The sequence below is a fragment of the Harpegnathos saltator genome, unplaced genomic scaffold (assembly GCF_003227715.2).
Source record: "Harpegnathos saltator strain DR-91 unplaced genomic scaffold, Hsal_v8.6 scaffold248, whole genome shotgun sequence".
In the NCBI taxonomy this organism is placed as follows: Eukaryota; Metazoa; Arthropoda; class Insecta; order Hymenoptera; family Formicidae; genus Harpegnathos; species Harpegnathos saltator.
Window position 1 is genome coordinate 104,798 of NW_020230037.1, and position 23,029 is coordinate 127,826.

Consider the following 23,029-nt stretch of genomic DNA (forward strand, 5'->3'; position numbering starts at 1 on the left):
TCTGTGGTAATTAACGGGGTTGTCTTGAATGTGCCCGGCGTCTCTGGCAGATTCCTTTCCCGGATAAGACTCACGCCGAATGAGCCCGTTGATGAGCTCAGACAATGGAGGATCAACGTGTGCCGCTGTCAAAATCACACACGAGCGCCGATGTTCCCTAAGTGCGAGTTAGACGGGATAATCCAGCGCGACGTTAAAGCCGCGTAAACCATCGTCGGCTTACAGCGATAATATCGGCATTAGAGGGGAAACGCGAATGTGTTAACAGCGGCGCTTGGTCTCGGGATTGCGTCTTACGAGCTACTGATACGTCTCACGCACCGATATCCCGCTTAAACGGACACACGACTGCGAAATTCAAATTCTTGTCGCCGAGAGATGCGCGAACGCGTTTAACACGCGTAATCGACACCGATCATCAATTATTAGCCGCTCGCTCGCTCGTGCGCGGCCATGTCGCGTTCGCGTCTCGCGTCGGAATTTCGCATATCGAGCGACGTGATTAAGGTCGCTCGCGAATACCACGCTCTCTCTCTCTCTCTTTCTCTCTCTCTCTCTCTCTCTCTCTCGACGATTGGTCGTTTGCCGCGATTCTTTCACCACCGACGGCAAACGCTCATCATTGTCGACCAAGACAGCTGAATCATTTATTAACGTGTGATAATTTCATCGCGTTAGAAAGTATCGTTCATTCTCCTGCGGCAGTTCTTCTCTCTCGGGATCTTTTTTCTCCTTTCAGTATCGCACTTGACCTTACATTAAATATTAAACGACGATTCTCGAGGGAGCTCCTGAGAAATGAAAGATATTTGTTCCCCCCCCCTCTCTCTCTCTCTCTCTCTCTCTCTCACACGGTTGCGATGGGACAGCATACAGTTGACGCGGTGAATAATTACCGCCGCCTAATTAAAACATCATTCCGCCGGGCGGACGGTAACTGCGGGAAACGTATATTTACAAAGTTCCATTTTCTTAACATTTAAGGTGCGCCAATTGCGCGACGCAGCTAGCCAGCGCGACGCTCCGCGCAGCGTCGTTCTTTTCGTCCACGAACGCGATTGCCGGTTACCATCGTGCTCCGGAGCGCGAAACTAGCATTTCTTTCCCCCTTCCGCCCCATCTCCACGCGCCCCCGACTATTTCTCTCACTCATGATTGCTGCGAGAAACAGAGAGAAATTTGTTTTTGCGGGCGCCTTCTCATTAATGCGCGCTCGCGCGCGCGAATCAACAACGCCCGCACCACTTGCGTTACCGATCAATTAATAATGCCCGCTCGCGAGCGCGCTGGTAACAACCGGCGGCGCGGTTTAATAACCGCGGTCTTCGATGTGGTTTTGCGTTCCGTTAAACGGCCGGGTAGGCGAGACTACACACATAACGTGGCGTAAAGTGCAAAGGGCGAACAGGAAAACAGACTACCGTAAAATGAACTTTAGATTAGCGCCGGAGGGTGCCTGCGAGGGTGGGGCGGGGGGATGAGGGGGGGAAGGGGGAGCGCCTTGGCAATCTCGCGCGCGGAACGAAGGCTGACTCGACTCGCGAGGCGGAGAAATCGCGACGATTCGTCGACCGGTCCTTCCACCCGCCGATTTTACGGTGGAGGATCTCCCCCCTCGTCATCCCCCCCCCGCTGCTGCTCTCTAAGGGCGCCCACCCTCTCTCGACGCCCAGCCGGTGCAATCTAACGTCGGTTTGCGGTAGCGTAGGTCTCTGCGCGCATTTCCGTTTATACTATTTATTGATAACTCCTCTACGTCACACACTCTCGCATATCATTGTTAACGGTAACGATCGATTATCTCACGTCGTACGTATATATTATTATAGATGTATAAAATTTATGTATTAAATATACGTGTATACGTACATGGGCGTATGTATATATTACAAAGATGATCGGCGCGCAGCGTCGCGGCAGATCGCATCGCGCGATCGGTGTCGACGACGACGACGACGACGACGACGACGACGACGCAGTGGCGATCTCGTCGAAGCAATGCCGCGTCGCTTCGCGTGGACTTTTTTCTCTTCCTCTTCCCTTCCCTCTCTTTCTCCTCCTCCCTCTCTCCGTCTCACCGTAGCATAGGGATGCAACGATTTCTCAAAATATCGATAACGATATATTATCGTCATTCGGAACCATCGATAACGATAATATCGATAATCTTGAAAAATATCGATATTTACATCGATATTTGTATTAAAAAATGTATACATATATAGGGGTATGCGTATAAAGGGTATATACATGAAAAATTTAAAAAGATCTTTTAAACATTTTTATCTTCGTATAATTTATCGTCATATTCTTATTAGAAAATATATAATAAACCGCAGTCGTTTGCCGGAGATCACCGCATACGTGGAGCGGGAGATTTATTACGGTTGCACGATTGAGGTGAAAATGATGCGAGAATGAGCGAATTTACTAGACATCGATCAATTACATAATATATATATATATATATATATATATATATATATACCAGTGAATTTACTCACTTTTGTAATTTTCATCTCGGTCGTAGAATCGTAATAGGCCCCCAGAGCTGTAACTGAAAAATACGAAATATCAGTAAAATTCATACCGATATATCGACATGATATATTTTATCAGAGACAAAGAAATATCGATAAATACTCGATATTTGTCTCTCGATATATCGACATTTCGATACTATCGATTGATCGTTGCATCCCTAGCCATGCATCTGCTTAGTCTTAAGAAGGCACTCCGAAAGCACGTCGACGCGACTCGTCCCTGCGCGCGAGCGCGGTGTCGTGCGTGCGCGAGTAAAAAGCACGAGGAGGAAGCGTGTCCAAAGTGCTCCGGGCGAGAGCTGGAACTCGACGACGGGGCTGTGTGGAACCGCCTCGCCGAGGGAGAGAATCTCGCGCGAGAGAGATACGCCTGCGTTACGCCTCGGCTTGCGCGCGGAAACGCTGTGAGTAACGAGCGTCGCTCCCGCCGAAAGTTACTCGCCGAATAAGGATCCCCGCCGCTTCTCCATCGCCATCCCGAGGCGCGCGCGCGCGACCCGCCGAGTCAATTATAGCAATCAATCTCCATCGAGGAACAGCGGCCGGGCGCCGCTCCGTTCCGCGCCGAGACTTTCCCGACGTAAAACCTGCACGCGCGCGCACCTGTTCGTTCGCGGCTTTACGTCAGGATTTACGCGACAGCTTTTCCGCCCCCGCCCCCTCCCTCCCCACCACCCCCCTCCCCCTTGCCACCCGCCACAGCCTCGGGTTAACTTACGTTCGCTTATTACACGTCGTTCGCGGGCCGCCAGACGGGCCCTTACGTGCAGCATTCATGCCGCGGCAATATTCTAGTCTCGACGCGGCCTGCGCCGTAATGAGTCGCCGGAGAAACTACGTGATCGGTCCTCATAGCGCGTTGCCGATATTGCCTGTGCAACAGCTGCTGCTGTTGCTGCCGCTGCTGCTGATGCTGCTGCTGCTGCTGCTGCTGCTGCTGCTGCTGCTGCTGCTGGGGTTGCTGCTGCTGACGGGGGTGATATTGTTGTCGCGCCGAGTGTCGATCTGAGAACATACCCTGCCATTATCATCGTACATCATCTCGGCGTGGGTCGAGAGGTGTCGCCTGAAAAGGTGTCGCGGGGGAGAAATGATCGGCCTTAGAGAGGCGTCCCGTTCTCTCGGAAGCTGGAAGTCACCGGGGAATTGAGATCGCCGATCGGCGGTGTTTGCTCTCCCTGACTTATTCGACGTTTGCTACGTACAGGTTTGCGTTAGGTTTCGATTGGAGCCCGGACGGAGAGGGGAGGGGGGCGGGGGAGAGAGGGATGAGTTTCCATGTGCTCGTTGAATTTCGCGTGTAACGTTTACCATTACGCACCCTGCGTATTATCGCAGCGAAAAGTATCGGTTGGGAGTCGAGGGTGGAAGATACATCGCCCTCGTTGCATTTTTATAATTTCCTTCTCGTCGGCTCAAAGTCGAGTGCGCGCTCGCGCGAACTCGTCGGATCGCTTCGAGTCCGCTTGTTAAATTCGTTTCGCCGGTGTTGAATGTCAATTAGAGGTTACGGGTTTAAGAGGGTGAAACGAGCGCGCTGGCGCGCTCAGTCCGCGAGACGCCTGAAATTTATCGAGCCGTCAGAGGTTGAAAAGGGCGGCACAAAGAGCCAGTTTGGATATTATTCCTTATTATACGGGCGCATCAGAAGCTTCGAGTGGCGGCTGTTGGAGCATGTCTCGTCTTGACTGACGTGGGCTTTCTGGTAAATGGGTCAGAATGTCGTCACACGCCGAGCCGCTGGAACGGTCTCGCGGATGCCTGCGCGTATACACGGGGGTCGCTCGCGAAAAAGTGACGTCTGAATAAGAGAGTAAAAGTGGTGAAAACGGCAAAAACTCGGCGCCGACACGCGCTCATTCATCATGCGAAGTCAATTTACGTCAGATTAGTAAGATTGATTAGGCACATTGAAAAGTGCCCGATGCATCATCAGAGACTGCGCGAAGGAGGATTAAAGTTTGCTTTACAGAAATGTAAGCTGCTACTTTCGCGCTTTACGCGCTCACGACGGCGTCGTAATAAGCGGGACCCGCTAACATCGCCAATTACTCGCGAAGTAGTCGCGAAAGAAAAATATATATACAAGGTGTCCGGGATCTTTTGGAAACGAAAAATTGTGAGGATTAATCGGATCAAGAAGAAGAGTCGTGTATCATTGTGCAAAAATCGCAATTTTTATGTTATTCACGATTGAAAATAATATCTAGAGGCTTTTCTAATTGATAATTTGAAAATTTGCGTAGTTATTTGCAGAATGGTAAAGGACTTTTTTGCTCAGAATGACGTAACCTACAATTATACGATCGGGCTATCGGGTCTAGCGATAGATATGAGTATATTGAACTTTGAACCCTGAATCTTGAACCTGTCGCTGGGCACAACAGTCGTCATATAATTGTGGCTTAGATCATTTTGAACAAAAAAGTTCTCAATCATTTTCCAATAAGTACGCAAATTTTCAAGTATTTTCAATCATCAATTGAAAGAGTAATTATTTTTCAATCATTAAACAATTTAATAACTTTTTGCGATTTTTGCAAAATGATATTTGACTTTTCTTCCCAGTTTGGTCCGATTAATCTTCACAATTTTTCCTTCCCAAAAGGAAACTCTGATACCCTGTATATATAATATATTATACAATAATATACATCCCTTATTATGTATATATTATATAATAAATATGTATATATATACACTCGCTAATTCTGAAAATTCGCGCGTACACACGCTCAAGTTCAACGGCGGACGCTCACCGGCGCGAAAGCTGCGATTGCGTTAGCGTCGTTACCGTTAATTACCAGCCGATCAACGCAAATGTCATTGTATCATTATCACCATCGTACTCGTCGGCGAAGCAAAGTGACAATAAAGGGTGTGTGTGTGTGTGTGTATGTGTGTATATATATATATATATATTTATATACATCACGATTTTCCTTTGCAATTACTCGCGAAAATGTTGCATAATGTCGATTAACGCCTCTGGGACAGCAACACGCATCGACGCACACGCGAGCGGTAAAACAACGAATATAAACGGGCGAGGGCGGGCATCGATCGCGGCTCAGTCGGCGGCACGCGGCCGGTCCACGTGGTGCAGCGTGGGGGTAGCATCGGCCTCGTCTCCTCGGCGCGAAGTGTCTGTCATCATCGCGGAAAACACTTTCGCGCTCCTTCACCTCTCGTTGTGTGCGCCTGTTCCCTTTATGTCTTATTAATAAACGGCGGCTCTTGCGGCCGCGAAGTGACTTCGCGCACATAAATCAGTCGCTCAGAGAGCGACGACGAGCGGCAGCGAGGAGAGAGAGAGAGAGAGAGAGAAAGAAGGAGAGAGAGAGAGAGAGAGAGGGAGAGAGAGAGAGAGAGAGAGAGAGAGAGAGAGAGAGAGAGAGAGAGAGAGAGAGAGAGAGCGAGCGAAGGAAGAAGGACGACCGCTGTTTGAGACGTTCATCAACGGTTTCGCGCTGCTCGCCGGCGGCGGCACTTAGCCGTCGCGGCCTATTGTCACTCAGCCGCGGTCCGTTGTTGATTGTTGCCGCTGGCTGCGGTTGTAGGTAAGTAGGTCGCTCCACTGAGAACCTCTGCGCTGCCGATGCCCTCGGCAGCTCGCAGATTTCATCCCCTGGCTGAACGCATTCGCTAACAACACTGCGTGTGAACATCGCGGCGAGCATCGCTTCGCAATCGGATTGTGCGCGCGGTGAAGCGACGATTCAACGCGCCGGCGATATAATTGGCCGTCAATCATGAATCACCGAATGAAACGCGCATGAGGCCGTGCCACACGGATCTTCCGTTCTTCCCAATAGCAGCGACTAGCGACATCGGAGCGAGGTAAACACCGACCGTAACTTTGCACGCCGCATTCGCTCGTCTATTATTTGGCCTTGGTGCTTTTGCTTTAATTGCACGTCTTATCGATTTTAGCGAGTACACACAGCGTTTATATTCGCGCGATTCGCTCGCGCTCGCGCGGTCCAGCGTGTAATAAACTCTAATTGCAAATCGTTTTATGACAAAGACTCGGCAATTACGTTGAGTTGGGGCGCTTCGTTATCGGCGGCGGCGAGGGGCGGCAAGGGTGTAATTGTATTCGACGTAATTTCACACGACGTTCCCCGCGCTCGGAGGCGACTCCTTGCGCAACAATTCAGGGTGCTGCTCCACCTTGCTCAACACACTCTGCAGTTGACGAATCTCCTCGGCGGACAGAGGTGCCTTTTGCTCGGACAAGATAGATATGGCGTCGGTGAGGCTCAGCGACGCCAGCGCGATGCCATCTTTATTACCGCGATCCAGCAGACCCCGCTTCAGCGTCCTGATGTATCTCCTCAGGGCGGAGTTCATGGCGAGTCCTACTTTCGAGTCGTGCCGCGGAAGCTCCAGCTCCTCCTCACCGCCGCAGATCGCCGCGATTTCGCGCGCGCTCGTCCCGTCGGCGATACCATCGTCGTCGTCGTCGTCGTCGTCGCGTTTCATCTCGCCGAGCGCCGCGCCCGATCGCCCATTCAATTTCGCGCCGCTTAATCCGCTTCCCGTCTCGGCATTTGCATTTCTCCGTGCCGTCGACGAGCGCGCACCGGCGACTCGGGCTCGTCGACTCTCGACGGGACCGCTCGCGCTGCTCGGCCGCGCTCTCCGTACCTGCGGCCGCTGCGGAACGATCTCGGAGATCCTCGAGCGGCCGCTGTTATTAGACCTCCCGCCGTTCCCCGCCCCCGTGCTCTTCGCACCCGAGACCACCCGTGCCACGGCGTCGCCGCCGTTCGTCGAGCCCGCGTTCTCCCGAGACGCGAGTTCCGCGAGGTCGACGGCCATCTCGCGCTCGTCGCCGGTGTCGTCGGCGAACTTCGACCCGAATGACTCGATTCTCGCGGCGCACGGCGCCTCGTCCTTGACGGAACTCGCCGCCGCGGTCTCCTGCCTTTCGTCGCGATTCCATTTCGCCCGCCGCTCCGCCTGCTTCCCCTTCGGCCCGGGCTTCCTCGTCGTCGACGGAGCTCGCGAGGCTGCCGTGCCGGCAGCGTCGACGGGGCAAGTTTGCGGCGGGCGACTTGTGACCGCGCAAGCCAGCGTTCTCCGCCACCTCGACGACGCCGCATTGTCGGGGAATCCCGAGATCGTCGTCTTGTCGGCGGATATCCCCTCGCCGGGCGGTCTCCTCCTCCTCGGCAGTCGCGTCTTCCCGTTGCCTTCCTGCGCTCGTCGACGCGGAAACGTCGCAGTGAGCTCGCGCTCCTCCTCCTCCTCCTCATTCTTCTCCTCTCTCCTCTCCTCTTCCTCCTCAGCCGGCAGTCTGATAAATTCTTTTTCCCGCGGCGTGATAAAGCTCGCCGCTCTCGGCGCGAGCGACGTTGGATCGCGGCTCCAGGGCGGCGAGGAGGTGGGCTCCTTCGAGGAGCGTCCTCCTCCGCCCGGAAGCGCCAATTTCCGAGGCAAGCTGCTGCCACGCGCCGGCGTCCTCGGTCGACCGGTTCTCGCGGGATTCTTCGCGACAGTGCCGTATTTCCTGTTGAAGGAGCTGCCGCGGTCCGCCGACAGCCAAGGCGGACGGGCGCGACTCTTCGGACTGATGGATGACTCCCGCGAACGGCGAGATGTCTCGTCCCGGTGCTCGCTGCAGACGCTGACGAGGTCGCTGAAGCTGCGCGACGGAGAATTCGCAGGCGGCTGCTCCGCCTGTTTGCGCGACGACGGCTGCTCGTCCGGCTGATCCCCCAATTTTTCCGCGGATCCGCGACGACGAGCCGCGCTCGTTCTCCGTCTCGGTGATTTCATCAGCCCCTTCGTTGCCTCCGGCAGCGTGGCAGTCTGAGATAACGCGCGAGTCCTCGCTGCCGAGGCGCTCGCCGATCGATCCTTCGTCGCCCAAGGAGACCCTCTCCTCGTACGACGATCCTCCTTCGAGCTGTCTTCTGCCAGCGCGCGGCTTTGCGTCGGAATTGTCTTTTCTCTCGACGCCTCCAATCTCGGCTTCAGATCGTTCCTCGCTGCGACGACGACGTTGTCGTCGATCGAAGCCCTCCGTGGCGGCGATGGCGACAACAACCGTGCGCGAGGGTTGCCGTTATTATCCAAGACGAGCCTCCGGAAACCGCTATCGACCGCAAGCGCCGCCGGGCGATCTCTGGCACCTTCGCGACCGGAGGACTCGCGATCAGGATCGTCGTCGGGCAGCGTCTCCGTCTGCCTCTCGGCGGTCTTCGGTCTCTTGGCGCCTTTCACCAAGAAATGCTGCAGCTGGTAGTCCGCGGAGCGCCGGCTCGTCGCCTCGCTGCCGTCGGAGTACTCCTCGACGAAGTCGAACAGGCTGCGGTCGTAGCCGTCGCTGAAGCGCACGCCGGCCAGCGAGTCGGCCGAGTTGAGATGCAACGAGTTCAGCACGACGTCGCCTGGCGGCTGATAGTCGTCGTACTGCCTGCGCAAGCTGGCCTCCAGCAGCCGGTGACGATAGGCCCTGTAGTCGAGACCCGAGACGTCGATCAGTCGGCGCGACGCGGACGGCGACGGGGGGGAGCGTCTCCGTCCTCGCGAGTCGCGGCTTGCCCCGACTCTGCTGTTGTCGTCGACGTGTAGACTCGAGCTCCGCGCGACGCCATCGCCGCCGTCAGCTCGCACAACCGCCGACGTGGAGCTGATGTTGCGAGTCGCCTCGAGGCGCAGGGACGAACTCGAGGTGGCGTCGGCGATCTTCCGGGTTGGATAACGTATCACCAGCGGCTCGCTGACGCGGTCGCGCCGACGGCGATGGCACGACGAGGCGGGTCTCTGGGCGAAGTTTTTCAACGGCTCGTCCTAATTACGGGGTAAACGATAAGGTCCCAGCGATGGGTGTGACGATGGGTGTGATCAGGTCTCACCGAGGCGGGAGAAAATTCAGCCGGGTTTCAGCGCCGCTCGCCTCGGTGCTGCGGATTTACCTCGCGACTGCGACGCTTTGCGCATTCTCACGATCGCGGCTGAATTTTCTCACTTCCGACTTTGTAATATGCATAACCGATGCGCGGCTCTCTCTCTCTCTCTCTCCCCCCTCCCTCTTTGTCTCACTCGCGCTCTCGCTCTTTCCCTCGTTCATGCCGCTTTCAATGGAATCGCGGTTCCGCAGCGCCGCCATTGTGTTATAAACGCGAGCGTTATATCACGGCCGCGCGCCGAAAGAAATTGGAAAATTTACAGTCCAGCAGCGCTTCCGCTCAAACACCGCGAAAGCGCGTACAGCTGGAGAGTTATCGATAGCTACTCCATTTCAGAGAGAGAGAGCGTACCTACCGAACATTTTGCCAGATAACGCATCGACAATGCGGCGTACGGTGCGCGCGATATAAAAGCGCGAGAGAGCTCTCTCTCTCTCTCTCTCTCTCTCTCTCTCTCTCTCTCTCTCTCTCGCTCTCTCGCTCTCTCGTTGTTTGCCGAGGGAAATGTTCCGAGAAACACGAGTGAATATTATATCGTTCGTCGCGCAATTGCTTCAGTCGTACGAGCAAAGTGTTCGATTCTCCCGGAATTCCCCGCGTCGTTCGTGACGTCGCGGCGGGCCGCCGCTGCATTTCCTTCCTCCGCCTCGCTTTGCGCTCGGTTATTACTTGGTCGAGCTCGAGATCGAAGGCGAGAGAGAGAGAAGACGATTTATCGGGGAATACGTACGAGCAGGAGGTAGACGCGCGCGATCAACGGCGCCGCTAACAGGATCGTCACGGCCAAAGCGAAGGCGCTCTCCACCACGAAGGGTGGCTTCGATTGCAAGGTTAAGACGAGATTCCCCGGTGCTAGCAGCTCCAACATTCCGATCACTTGCTTGCCGATGCCGTGGTAATGTTGCGAATCGGCCTCGCGCCGTTCACGCGCCGCATGTTAGACCGCCGATCGTGGGCCGCCGTGACTTTCAGACGATCGATGACGCTGTCGGGTCGCGAGCTGCCGTCAAGAGCGCCTTCCATAATGGAACAATCGCTGATATTTTCGCTTCGTTTCGCCTTTTTTTTCGCCCCGATCTCCTTCTCCCGCGGCTCTATTCGGATCGCCGCCCGGTCAAATTGTCGCTCATGGTTGTCACGTTGGTTTACGTTTTCGCTCCGCTTCGACCGCCGTCGTTTTTTCACTCGTTTGTGTGCGCGTGTATGCGCAGATGTGTGTGTGTGTGTGTGCGGGCACAGGTACGTACGTATACACGCAAACACATCGAGTATCTCCGCAGGAGGCTCTCGGCGCGTTCTATATACCTTTTGATAGCACGGGCTAATTGGGTCACGTGATAAGCGAAAAACGAGATAATCAACTTTCGGAGTGATTTCGCGAAATGTTATTTACACCCCGACGACTTCCAAACAACGGCTCAACGGGGGAAGCAGGTCGTTTCTACCGAATCGGCCGAAAGTATCGCGGACTTTCGACCGTCGTAATTAATACAAAAGGGCAACTGGGTCGTGGCTGGAACTTCCGTAACTGAAACTTACGACTCTCCGAAACTGCGAACGCCTCGCCGTTGCGTCGCCGAAAAATGCATATTCGGCTGCTCGCGTGAGTAACGATTTCGAAATATACCGCTCTATACATCTTTTGTATGTGCGAGTGACGAGCGATTTTTCGCCTCAGTCCCCGCGGAGACGTTATATTTTCATTTGTACCGCCGGTTCGCGCCGGTTGGTCGGCGATCGAGGCAACACTTACAATCGTCAACGTCAACGTCGTACGCTCTGCCGATATCCGGATTGCGAGTCTCTTGGATAGGCGGTACGGTCTCGCGATAAGGCGCCCTGGCTGACTCCTGATAACCGTTCCGCCGGTGTTCCGGGTATCGCTGATAAGCGCCGGAGAAGATTCTGGTGTATCTCAGGTAACAGCCGCTCGGTATTTGCCACTGCAAATCGAGTTAGGACACTTTGCCGAAGTCTCTCGGCCGGAGCCTCGCGTCCGCGCGTAATCGTGAAAACTCTCGTCTACTCACCCCGTAAGAAGAAGCCGGCACCGGCTGGGGCGGTCTGCCGGGACACATCAGCATCTTTCTTCTGTAGAATCTCGGCTAAACGAGCAGATAAGTACATCGAGCCCCGCTCTCACACGAATTTCCCGCGCGCGCTTTAATCTACGGTTATATCCTCGGGAAGAGGATCCCTTTGTGCTCCCCCTCTGCGAGACTCGCGCGCGCCCGCGATAAAACGGTTTCTCCTTAAACGCTCTTGCGCTCTCGCGACGTATAAAAAAATATTGATATCTCGGCATTTCCGGCGAGAGAGAGAGAGAGAGAGAGCCGTGAGAGAGCCGTCGCTCTCTCACGGCTCTCTCGGCCGCGAATTGATGAGATCTCGTCTCGCGATGTATACAGGCGGTTGAAATAGAGCGGATTTATGCGGCCGAATAGGAGAGAATTTATGACTACGGTCGACGAAGATTTCGTCAAGAGCCGCGACGACGACAGAGGGCGAAAGAGGGCGCGAGAGCAAAAGGAAGCAGCGAAGGAAGAAGAAGAAGAAGAAGAAGAAGAAGGAGAGAAAGAAAAGGGAAGCGAGACGACTCGGTGGACTTACGCTCACCTCAGAATCACGACCATCCTCAGCTTCTGCAACAACACGAAAGACCAAAATCCGATCAATTGTTTCGCAGCGGTTCGCAGCCTGTATTACCCTGATCGAGAAACCCGAGGAGGAGGAAAAAGAGAAAGATACGAAAAGCGCGGCCATTTTTTCGCTCGCGAAAGATTCATAGCGTCACCGCTGTGCGCTGCCGCCGCGCCGTTTGGCGTTCCGCCGCGAAATCTCCTCGGTCCCACGGCGCACAAAAGCGTAAATTTACCTCTCACGTGTATCGAGAAATGGCATTCGGCTCGATTTCCGGCTGCGTCCGATGCGACGTAGCGCACACTGTGAACGCCGGGATGCATCTCGTGTCCGGGACCCTATGCGAGATATACGATAATTAATCTTTCATGCGATTGCACGCAAATCGCCTTCGTGGAAAATATCCGCCGTGTAAGACCGGGTAGCGGCGAAAGCTGACTTTTTGCGTCCGCTTCCGCCGCGTTTCCAAAGCGAGATCCGAAAGTAATTCCGGTCGCCGAAATTGGATCGTGCGAGCGCAATGAGCGGTACTTTTTTCTCTCTCTCTCTCTCTCTCTCTCTCTCTCTCTCTCTCTCTCTCTCTCCCTCCATCCTCCCTCCCTCCCTCCCTCTCTCTCGCTCCCTCTTTTTTCGAACAATCGCCCGGGCGATTCCCACTTAGTCGTTTCAATTTGTCTAATCAGATTAAACGTCAGGCTGCATAATGCCCGAGACCATTTATAACCCGCGCTATCGAGAGCACGGGCCACCAATTATCCGTGCGCCTGTTATCGCGCGGACAGAGTAATCTCTGTTATTACGTTAATAAAGTACACGTACAACCCTTTTCACGGCAAAACACACACCCCGGGCAAATAAGAAAAAAAGGAAGGAAGAAAGAAAGAAAGAAGGAAAAAAGGGAAGAAAAGAAAAAAGAGAGAAGAAAAGAAGAGAGAGGGAGAGAGAGAGAGAGAGAGAGATGGAGGGAGAGAGAGAGAGAGGGAGAGAGAGAGAGAGAGAGAGAAATCGTTGGGCGTCGGCCGACAATGATTAATCGTCCGGTTAGTTCTTCCCGCGGATACATTTCCCCCGCGCGGAAAAGCGCAGATATCCTCGCGCCGCATCGCGACGTTGCCTCGCGGTCTCATTTTTTTTTTTGCGCGAAACGCCAGATAATTAATGGACGGGATCCTCGCGCAGACTCGCCGTTTGACACGTTCGATTGTCGATCGGCGCGAACGTTTAATTAACCCGCTCTCCCGAGGTAAGAAATCTCCCACGCGTGACACGTGCATTTGCGATCGCCTGCGAAAAATGAAGGTGATACCCGCGTGATACCCTGTCTGTAGTCTCTTGCCCCTTCCCCCTGGCCCTTCTCACTCTCTCTTTTTCGCACCCGAAGATCCAACATTGTACAAAGTTGGGAAGGTTACTCTGTAAAAGCGACCCGGTTACACGGTCGTTCATTTTGAAAAGTGGCACGTTACCCTCACCCTTGCCCCCCGAGAAGTATTCAGGCGTTGCAATTTTCATCACTCTCTTTGCGCCAAGTTTCTAAGACCTTTTTTATGCGTACCCGCCATGCACATGCAGAATGCATGCGCAAAGTAACGAAGGAAGTTACGATTACTTTCGTCATCATTGCCCGAGAGATGTACGTGTGTTGCTGTCAGCCTCGCTGACGCGAGGTAGAAAAGACCGAGTCGTCGCGCAAACGAAAAGTAAGTCGCGTGACGGACAACGAAGGCGAAAAAGGCAGCGCGTTACTTCGCGCGGAAAACATCAGCCTGCGTGCACGAGTTCCAACTGTAACGGCCGGTTAATTGCAATCGAAACGCAGACGAACTGTCCGACCAATGTGCCGCCAACTTGGTTGCTTACCCTCGTTTTGTAAACATGCTCGACGCCGACGTTGTCGGTGAACGTTGGTTCCTGCCAGAAGATCAAACGGCTCCGCTCGCCCGGGCTGAGCCTCACCTCGAAAGACATGGGACACATGGTGACTTTGGGATTCTCCGTGTCTGAAAATGAGGATGAAATGAAGATAAACTCGGAGAAGGGCGATCGCGCGGCGGAAAGAGGCGAAATTTCAACCCTAAAGAGTGAGGTGGGGGGCGCGGAGCGGTCGTCGAACCGCTTCGGCGAAGTGCCGCCGGAATGTCCCGCGAGTTTGTGTTTGATCGGCGCGAGTTTATTTCGCGTAATCGCGTATCGACTATTACGGCGATGCGCCGGCGTGCTCCTTCTTCCAGTCGCTGCGCTGCGGAAGGAGAACTTGCTTAAAGGGAGTTTCACGAACTTTCCGAATGAGTAATTAAGCGGGACGGGACGGGAGATGGGGGTGAATGGGGGACGCGAAGTGCACTTTGCCATGGAAGCTAAAGTTTACCGCATCGGGCCGATTCAAGTGGCGCTGATTCGCGACCGGATCGATTGTCCCCCGCGCGAAAGGTTGCCGTGCAAAAATGTGAACGAATGTAAAAAATGAAATATACGTATACGTACCCGACTAGAAAATTTTGATCAGCTTCACCTAACATTGATAAGGACCTGATAGGGTGAATGAAAGGTAATCTTAAGTAAGTCAATCCTAACGACTAATAAATAAGGAAGACCTTTATAAGGTTACAATTGGATTGGGTCCACATTAGGACCTTAATGTACCAACCTAGTGTATGTATATATAATATGGTTCAGTTAATCAGGTCCTTGTCGGGATGCTATTCATTGTACCTAATATGATTTGCATTATCAAGTTTTAACAAAACAATTCTTGAGTGTCACTTCTAAATATAAAGATGTTTGCATTGAAAAAACACTTCAGATCACTCGAACATGTTTGTAAAATGCTATAGGAACTATCCTTTTTTTAGCAGTCAATAAATAATTGTAAAATTAACGTGACATGCAACTTTTCTCTTTAACACTACTTCATGTCTTGTCACCTTGTGACTTTATGATCTACTTTATGATCTTGTGATATTTCATTTTATGTTTCTTTTCCGAAACATTTTACAAGTATGCTCAAGCGATCTAAAATATTATTTCATGCAAATATCTTTTTATTTGGACATGAAAGAATTTTCAGCGTGTCATTTCTTATTTCTAATGTCATCATCCAATATAGCTATGGCGAGTAATCAGGAGTCATAATTTGAAAATAAAAAAAACGTAATAAGGATTCCATAAGGTGACTCAATAAGGACCTGACTATGAATCCTTACTAAGGTCCTGATATCCACGCTGCGTTACATGACTTACCAGGATCCGATAGTATTACTTTATTGGGACCTGATGTCCAAATGAGGTTAACCTGATCAGGACCATGGGATAAATTTCTAATCGGGTACATATAAAAAAGGAGGAAGGAGAAAAAGGGTGCGATTATAAGGAGACGCGACGGGTGGAGGACGACTTTGCGGGATCGTAAATTCATAATCTGCGTAATTGAATATCGGCTCTTTGTGAACGAGGGGGGGGGGGGGGCAGATCGAGACTGTACGTTGAGCAAATCCCGACCCGGCGAAGGCTTCGACGCAAACTTCTAGCCGGTTTCAACTCAGATCCGTTTTCAGAAGTATTTATCTTTCGGGGGTGTACTTAGCGGAATTTTCAAAAACACCGCGCTACTCCCGTTACCAGGCGGATTCGCAGTCCCTTACGCTCGTCCCTTCATAACGCGCCGGCTCACGAAGGTTTTCCTTTCGGTAATCGGCTCAGCCGAAGAAGGAGAAGGGAAAAAGGGAATTCGTCGCTCTTCTCTCGCCGCGGCGGATTTTACTCCTCATTTCTTTCCCGCGCGAGGACTTACCTCGAACCCTTATCACGATTCTACAGGTGCTGGTGTAATTAGAGACCGGTGACCAAGCCGTGAAGGTAACGACCGTCGTGCCCGTCGGCAGATCCGCTTGCAATTGCTTCGCCCACGGGGGTGAGGCGTGTACGTATCTGAAAACGAGAAACAAGGAGAAAGAGCAAGAAAAGGGAAAAATTACAGGCGAGCTTAACGACGGTGATGTAACGTAAGCACGTTGCGAGCGTGCAAGCAAGGCTGTTCGGTCATTAAGTGCGCTTCGGCCACGTTAGTGGTGCGCAGAGTGGACCCAGTGTTGGGGGCATTTCGCAGACTTTTATAATATAACCAGACTGCTAACTCCGACTCAATACATGACCCCGAAAAATATGTACTACCGTCCTGGTGGTTCGACATTCACATCTGATTGGTTGAGTCAAAACACATTTCTTCTAACTGGATCGGTCATATTGCTTATGTAGTCCCTCTCCTTGTGGACTACCAATTTCACGCATGCGCAGATGCTTGATTCCCTTATCTAATACGTACTTTTTGGGATCAATTTTGTGCTACGGTATACAAGGGAGTTAGCAGACTTTAGTTATACTACAGAAACTACAGGGCATTTATTCCCTCCGCACGTCCTGCGCATGCGTCAATTTACGTCACGCATGTGGCTGCTTAACACACTCCTGCAACTTAAATGCAATATTGGGGGTTTTTGTGGAGCCTGAACCATATCTTTTTTCATTTTTTTTTTCTATACGTATAAGCTGCCTTCCGATATTCATTGCCAGCACTGAAAATCTATAGTATACGTGACACAAATGATGTATTTTCAGTGCTGACAGTGAATATCGAGACGCAGCCATAATCCTACATTGCTAGATTGATTTCGCCCTAAGAGCGCCCTATTGCATATCCAAGCACGAGTTTATCAAAACTTGTGACGTAGATTGACGCATGCGCAGGAGGTTCGGAGGGAATAAATATCTCCAACACAGGGTGGGCCCATCGGACGCCTTGTTCTGTTTCCAAGATTCTAACTGGGCTGCGGGGTGGGTGTGACACGTAAAGTGGGCAGTGTCTAGAGAAAGAGAGAGAGAGAGAGAGAGAGAGAGAGAGAGATGACGACGACGATGACGAATTTTACAGGTCTTCCACGATATGAGCACAAAATTTTATGGACTATCGGACGATCAAACTTGAGAGCCGATCGTCTCGGCCGTTTTACAACGTATGGTGTACTTGCGTGTGTGTGTGTGTGTGTGTGTACGTGTGTGCGTACTTCTTACCTCCACCAGTTCATGTTGGACTTGGGTTGCGGGAACGTTACACGTATCGTATTTTGCCTAGCCGGTAGCTCGACGTCCATGTCCTGGGGGCAGCTCACGAACGGTCGTGGCATGTCTACGGCGATAAAGGCGATTGTTAAATTCCCGATACAGCCCAATTCCGATGGCTGTAACTCAATAAGAAATTGCGTTGGCGCGCAATTCCCCCCCCGCCTCCACCCTCGCACCGTTGTCGTCGTGTGCGCGCTTGTGCTCCTAAGAAATGTTATTTCACGCCGGGAAATTATTCCGTCGCCTTGAAAAACGCCTCCGTCTCCTCTCTCTCTCTCTCTCTCTCTCTCTCTCTCTCCCTCTCTCTCTCTCTCTCTCTCTCTCTCTCTCTCTCTCTCTCTCTGCCCTTCGCTACCTGCCCCCGCGGCTAACGTGTTCGCCCTTCGGCGAGCGTGTGAGCGTGCGTGTGTGTGACGTGCATGAGGCGAGTGCGAGAGGAAGCCGACGTTGAATTTAACCGCTAATTAATTCTCAGCCGCGCACGAATCGATCGTTTTGTTAACTGAAACACCGCGATGCTACGAGCAATGGTACGGCGAGCCGATTGTTGAAATTAAGCCCTTCTCCCTCCCAGCGCTCTGCTTAACCGTGTTTCGTGCAACTTCCTCTTTTCGCGAGATCCCGTCAAACGTGAACGTAAACTTTTAACGCGCGAGGTAACCGCGGACGCGATTATTATTCCGATAGCGGTGGGAGAAAAACGGACGCGAGATCAAGAGGACTGCTCCCCCCGCGTTCCGCGTGAAAGACGTCGATAAAAGGATGCGCCAAGAGACGCGCCGCGGGACGGAAGGAAACTGATTTAATTTAAATACTTCTTTTGAGGAGTTTACTTCCGCGGGGGCATTAGCGAGCGTGCGCGGCCGTAAAAACTTGGAAACGGCAGCGGGCGAGCGCAGAATCAAAATCTCCTTTTCATTAAACGAAACAATTAGCGTCGCGGTGAAGAACCGCGAAAATGTGCGGCGGATGAAAAAGCGAGCGAAAGGGTGGAGAGAGGACGAACGGCGCGTAAAAAGCCGTCGGCCCGAGTAAGCTCGTTAAGGGACGGCGTTAACGTATGATCTCGTTAGCCGGGAAGCCTCTACACAGGAACTTTGTAATATTAAAAGCTGCTCTCCGTCGGTCGGCATGACTAATTTAACGTGCCTGAGAATTCTCGCACATGGATCATTTGTCCGGACCGGCGATATTTCAGGTTCGATCGTGAGCGAACGTACGCCGCGGACGTTTCGCTCATGTAAATTGGACGTAAAGAAACGACGCGGCGGGAATTGAAAGAAAATTCCATACTGAACGTACTCTCTTACTTATGTCCCGACTGATGTTCCGCTAAGAGGAGAAGTCGGAGAATTGAAAAAGAAAAAGAGAAAACGTCGCAGGCACGCAAAGCAATGAACGCTGTAATTTCGACAGTATTGACAGTGGCCGGGCGACAACGCCGGAGAATCGCAGCGATTAGTTGCAAATCTCCATTAAGGTAAACGAGGCACCGAATTACGCCACTTTAAGCAAAGACTAATTTTCAAGAGTTTATTTCGAAAAAAGTAAAGTGGCGTTGTAGAGAGAGGTAAGACTATGAATCTTACTAAAAGCTATTATTTTGTAAATTAACGAAAACACGAATATACGAATTAGAAACAAACCAGATTATTTGTTTATATAAAAGATCAAGTGTGAACTGCAAATATCCCGAAATGCAAATAGCCCACTGAAATTATAGGTTTCAATTTACGCTATTGATTATATACCAAATGACGCCGTTCTATATTATATTACATTATATTATATAAAAGCTATATAATTTCGTAATATTATACCTTTTTATCATCTTTTATTATATTTTAATCGTACGAAACTAAAACACTTTATATTACTACCCAAAAATATCTCATTTTATCATATTATAAGGCACAATGTCACTTCATAGGTTAGTTATCATTTAGAAGCAGATTCAGCCGAAAATAGTCAAAAGTGACAGATCTTTAATGCAGGCTTTGGAAATTGGATTTCACGGAAAATCACGTTACATTTTCGTACGCTTATTTTAGCGGAGCTGCACTATCATGACTCTCTTCCGGCAATTTTTAGACACTTTTACTCAGCTGTGTTTTATTACACGCATAGAGCAAGCTAAGGTGGCGTGATTCGGGTCAGTTGCGTAATTCGGTACGTTTACCTTATTCCGCGACTTCAACACCGCTGCCGAGATGCAGCTCCGCAAGACGCGACGCGACGTCGCGAGACCGCGGAGGAGGAGTTGCGGAGTGCTCCTCCGCGACTCGGAGCGTCTCCTGCGAGCTCTCGCAATCGGTTTGTTGAAGATTTCATCGGATAAACGTTCTGATTAATTTTCCGCTAGACTTCCAGCGCGCGCGCGCCTGCCGCGTCCGTTCTTTCCTTCTCCTCCCCTCCCGTTATCCCGCTAACTGTTCAACTGTGGCACGAGTTACTTGACTTGTAAGCGGATTCTGTCGCAGCTTCACGCAGACAGGTAGGCTCTTTCCCGTTCCATCGGCCGCCGCTAACGCAGTGTCTCGTGTGCGCTCCTTCCAGTCGGAATCCTCCACGACATCGGACATGACACTTGGCACCCTGCGGGTAGACGGATGCGCCGGAAGGGTGACCCGGGCACCTGATCTGCTCGATTAGTCGCAGAAAACGCGCGTTGAATAATACGTTCCAGGCAGGCGATCCTCGTTTCCGCCGTTTCGCTTTAATCTCGCCATACGATCCGGTTGAATTGCGCGTTGGGAAACATCACGGGCACACCGGCTGTCGAATGTATTTTTCTCTCTCTCTCTCTCTCTCTCTCTCTCTCTCTCTCTCTCTCTCTCTCTCTCTCTCTCTCTGTGCCTCCCATTCTCGCTCGACTCTATGCATTTAGCTGACATTCTAAAAATAACGCGAATGAGAGTTCAGCCGAAATTACGAGATTATGAAACGCGGAGAAGGGAGCTCTTATCATTTAGCGCGCGCGTATCATTGAAACGGGAGCGCGTATCCGGTGTGCACCGTAAACGAATAACTAACGGGGCTCTCGGATTTCCTCGAGCGACGTCAACGACGACCCAGCTCGCCAGGTTACACAGCGCGCGCGACTCGACATTTTTCATAATTTCCTGCCGAACGAGAATACGCGCTCGCGAACCGCGGCCGAGTTTCTCGCCGCGAACGCTACAAAGTGTGTCTACACTCTCTCTCTCTCTCTCTCTCTCTCTCTCTCTCTCTCTCTCTCTCTCTCTCTCTCTCTCCAACTTGATCTGTCAAGCCTCTCTCTCGCACCTCTCCGTGCAACGGCGGCTCCATGGCGCGACACCTCGACGTCGGCGAGACGCAAGTTCTCTCGTCGGGTGCCAACATTAAGTCCTCGCTACAGACGCAGTAGTAGCTCCCGGGGGTGTTGATGCACTCGCCGCTGCAGCCGCCGTTCCGCTGCAGACACTCGTCCACGTCGCGGCAGTGCCTCCTGCTGCCCCGATCGCGTGCGAGCGACGGTATCAGAGAAACGTATCAGACAGGGTGAGGATATCACACATGGTAGTGTTCGTTCCCGTCGCCGTATCTTACCTGGACGTTAACGCGAATCCGGTGCGGCAGGCGCAGCTGAAGGACCCCACGTTATTGACGCACTCCTGCTCGCAACCGCCGCGACGCCACTCGCATTCATCGATGTCTGGCCATGTCGAAGTTTCGAGATTAATAATGCAAAGAAAGAGAAATAGTGGAGGCGGGGGGTGATCGCGCGCGCGATGGTCTGTCTCGAAGCGGCGGATACCGCCGGCCGGATCTGTCCATAAGTTTGAACGTATCCTCGAGAAACTCGAGGAATAATTTAGAGCGATACTGCTGTCTATATTTCTCTCTCCCTCGTGTGTGTGTGTGTGTGTGTGTGTGTGTGTGTGTATGTGTGTATTCTATAATGGTCTTTGTCGCTGGGCGCATTGACTTGCCTATGCATTCGTCCCCACGCCAGTGGAATCCTGGAGGACACGTGCAATAATACGAGCCAGGTGTATTGACGCATCTCTCCCTGCAAGCTGCACTCTCGACGCATTCGTCGATGTCTGCGCATAGAGAGGGAGCAAGCTCGGTTCAGTTACGCGATTAAGCGACACATCGATTTTTCGCGCGAAGGCGTTCTTTTGTTCCTTCTCTTTTTTCCCTTCTCCTTCTCTTTTTCCGCACGAGCTTGCACACGCATCACCGCGGCGAAATCGGTAACCCGCCTTTACTGCCTCGCGCCACGGCAAGCAAGCGCCCGATGGCATTTGTTGCTCCCTCAAGGTCACCGGCCGCGCATCCGCCGACGTCTGAGAAGGTTTACACGCGCTGCCGCTCGCGCGAAAACTTGCCGCGTACCAAGTTAGCGATTCCAAATTGGCGCGAGCCAGCGTCGGAACTAGGACGCGAGCGCGGCAAAATCGCTAATACGCGGCTGAGGCGCTGAGTCGCGCCGGAGCGCTCCTTTAGGTCCTTTGAATTTTCCAGGACGACGCGACACGACACGACGCGACTCTCGCCGCTCTCGTCGAAGATTGACTTCGGCTATTACAGTCAGGCAAGAAGCAGCGGCCATCCACGTGAGCATGAACTGCCAGGATGAATCGAAGCGTGTTTCTCCTTCCGCCCCCTCCCCTCTCCCTCTCTCTTTTTCTCAACCCCTTATGCGCCCGCATATCGTTCTATGAAATTGTTATCTCGCGCAACAAACGAATATCTCTCGTTGCTCACGCGGAAACGATCGATATGCAAGCGCGAGCGAGAAAGAAAGAAAGAAAGAGGGAGAGAGAGAGAGAGAGAGAGAGGGGGGAAGGGGGGAAGGGGGAGAGAGACTCCGCGCTCGCGAGCTTTTCATTAAAAAGGTCCAATCGGCCGCGTCGAAGGTACTCACCGACACACGTCGAATTCACCATCCGAAAGCCATCTTTGCAGCTACATTCGTACGAGCCAGGATTGTTGACGCAAATGTGCTCGCAGCCGTGTTGTCCTTCGCACTCGTCTACGTCGCGGCAACTGAAGCCGTCGACCGGGTCTGTCCGGAAGCCCTGCTTGCACGAGCACAGCGCGCCGCCGTTGGCCGCGACTTCGCAGATCTGCTCGCAGCCTCCGTTGCGATGCCGGCAAGGATCAGGCAGCCGGCAGGATCCGTTGGACAGCTCGTAGCCAAGCGGACACTCGCAGCGGAAGGAGCCCACCGTGTTGACGCACGTGTGACTGCAGCCGCCGTTGTCGACTGCGCACTCGTCCACGTCGTCGCAGGCCTTCCGGTTCGGCGCCAATCGGTAGCCCGGCGAGCACTCGCAGCGGTAGTCGCCGTCGAGGTTGACGCAGCCGTCGGAGCAGCCGCCATTGGCGAAGGCACACTCGTCCACGTCGACGCAACTCCTCGAGTCATTCCCGAGGCGGTAGCCGGCGGGGCAGCGGCACTCGAAGGTGCCCTCGACGTTCACGCACACGTCCGAGCAGCCGCCGTTCTCGGTCGCGCACTCGTCGACGTCCTCGCACACCTTGCCGCCGCTGTCGAGTCGCAGGCCCACGGGACAGCTGCATCGCACGCTCGCCCCGGCGTGGAAGCAGGCGTGCGAGCACCCGCCGTTGTTCAGCTAGGTGAGAATTTCCCTTTGAAACGAGTCCAAACTCCGAGCCGAGTCGCCTAGTCGTCGGGTTGAAAGTTTTTACGTCCGGAGGTCATTAGGAGGCCATTAAGACGCCCGTCGGGGAACGAGGGGGAAAAAGAAGAGGAGGAGGAGGAGGAGGAGGAGGAAGATTTTACGCGTTTAAGAGTTCTCCGATATTACTCGAGAG

The 23,029-nt window shown here is 52.6% G+C and overlaps 1 protein-coding gene across 7 annotated transcripts in view; it reads right to left on the reverse strand.

Annotated features, from left to right (window-relative positions):
- Nucleotides 1–2,495: 2,495 nt before the first annotated feature.
- The window catches only part of LOC105183044 (fibrillin-1), a 51,816-nt gene continuing 31,282 nt past the window's right edge, over nt 2,496–23,029 (reverse strand). For 4 of the 7 annotated variants that reach the window (XM_025298931.1, XM_025298929.1, XM_025298930.1 and 1 more), the window contains exons 11-24: nt 22,116–22,827; nt 21,175–21,288; nt 20,792–20,897; nt 20,507–20,693; nt 19,675–19,861; nt 17,171–17,285; nt 15,894–16,030; nt 13,964–14,103; nt 12,339–12,441; nt 12,080–12,105; nt 11,494–11,568; nt 11,217–11,406; nt 3,262–3,548; nt 2,496–2,557 (exon numbers count right to left, since the gene is read on the reverse strand). In XM_025298931.1, coding sequence (XP_025154716.1) covers nt 3,304–3,548; nt 11,217–11,406; nt 11,494–11,568; nt 12,080–12,105; nt 12,339–12,441; nt 13,964–14,103; nt 15,894–16,030; nt 17,171–17,285; nt 19,675–19,861; nt 20,507–20,693; nt 20,792–20,897; nt 21,175–21,288; nt 22,116–22,827 — 2,337 coding nt within the window. In that variant the 3' untranslated portion in view covers nt 2,496–2,557; nt 3,262–3,303. Of the gene's footprint in view, nt 2,558–3,261; nt 3,549–11,216; nt 11,407–11,493; nt 11,569–12,079; nt 12,106–12,338; nt 12,442–13,963; nt 14,104–15,893; nt 16,031–17,170; nt 17,286–19,674; nt 19,862–20,506; nt 20,694–20,791; nt 20,898–21,174; nt 21,289–22,115; nt 22,828–23,029 lie in introns of those variants that run through there. The other 3 variants (XM_025298933.1, XM_025298934.1, XM_025298935.1) reach the window with 3 other exon arrangements.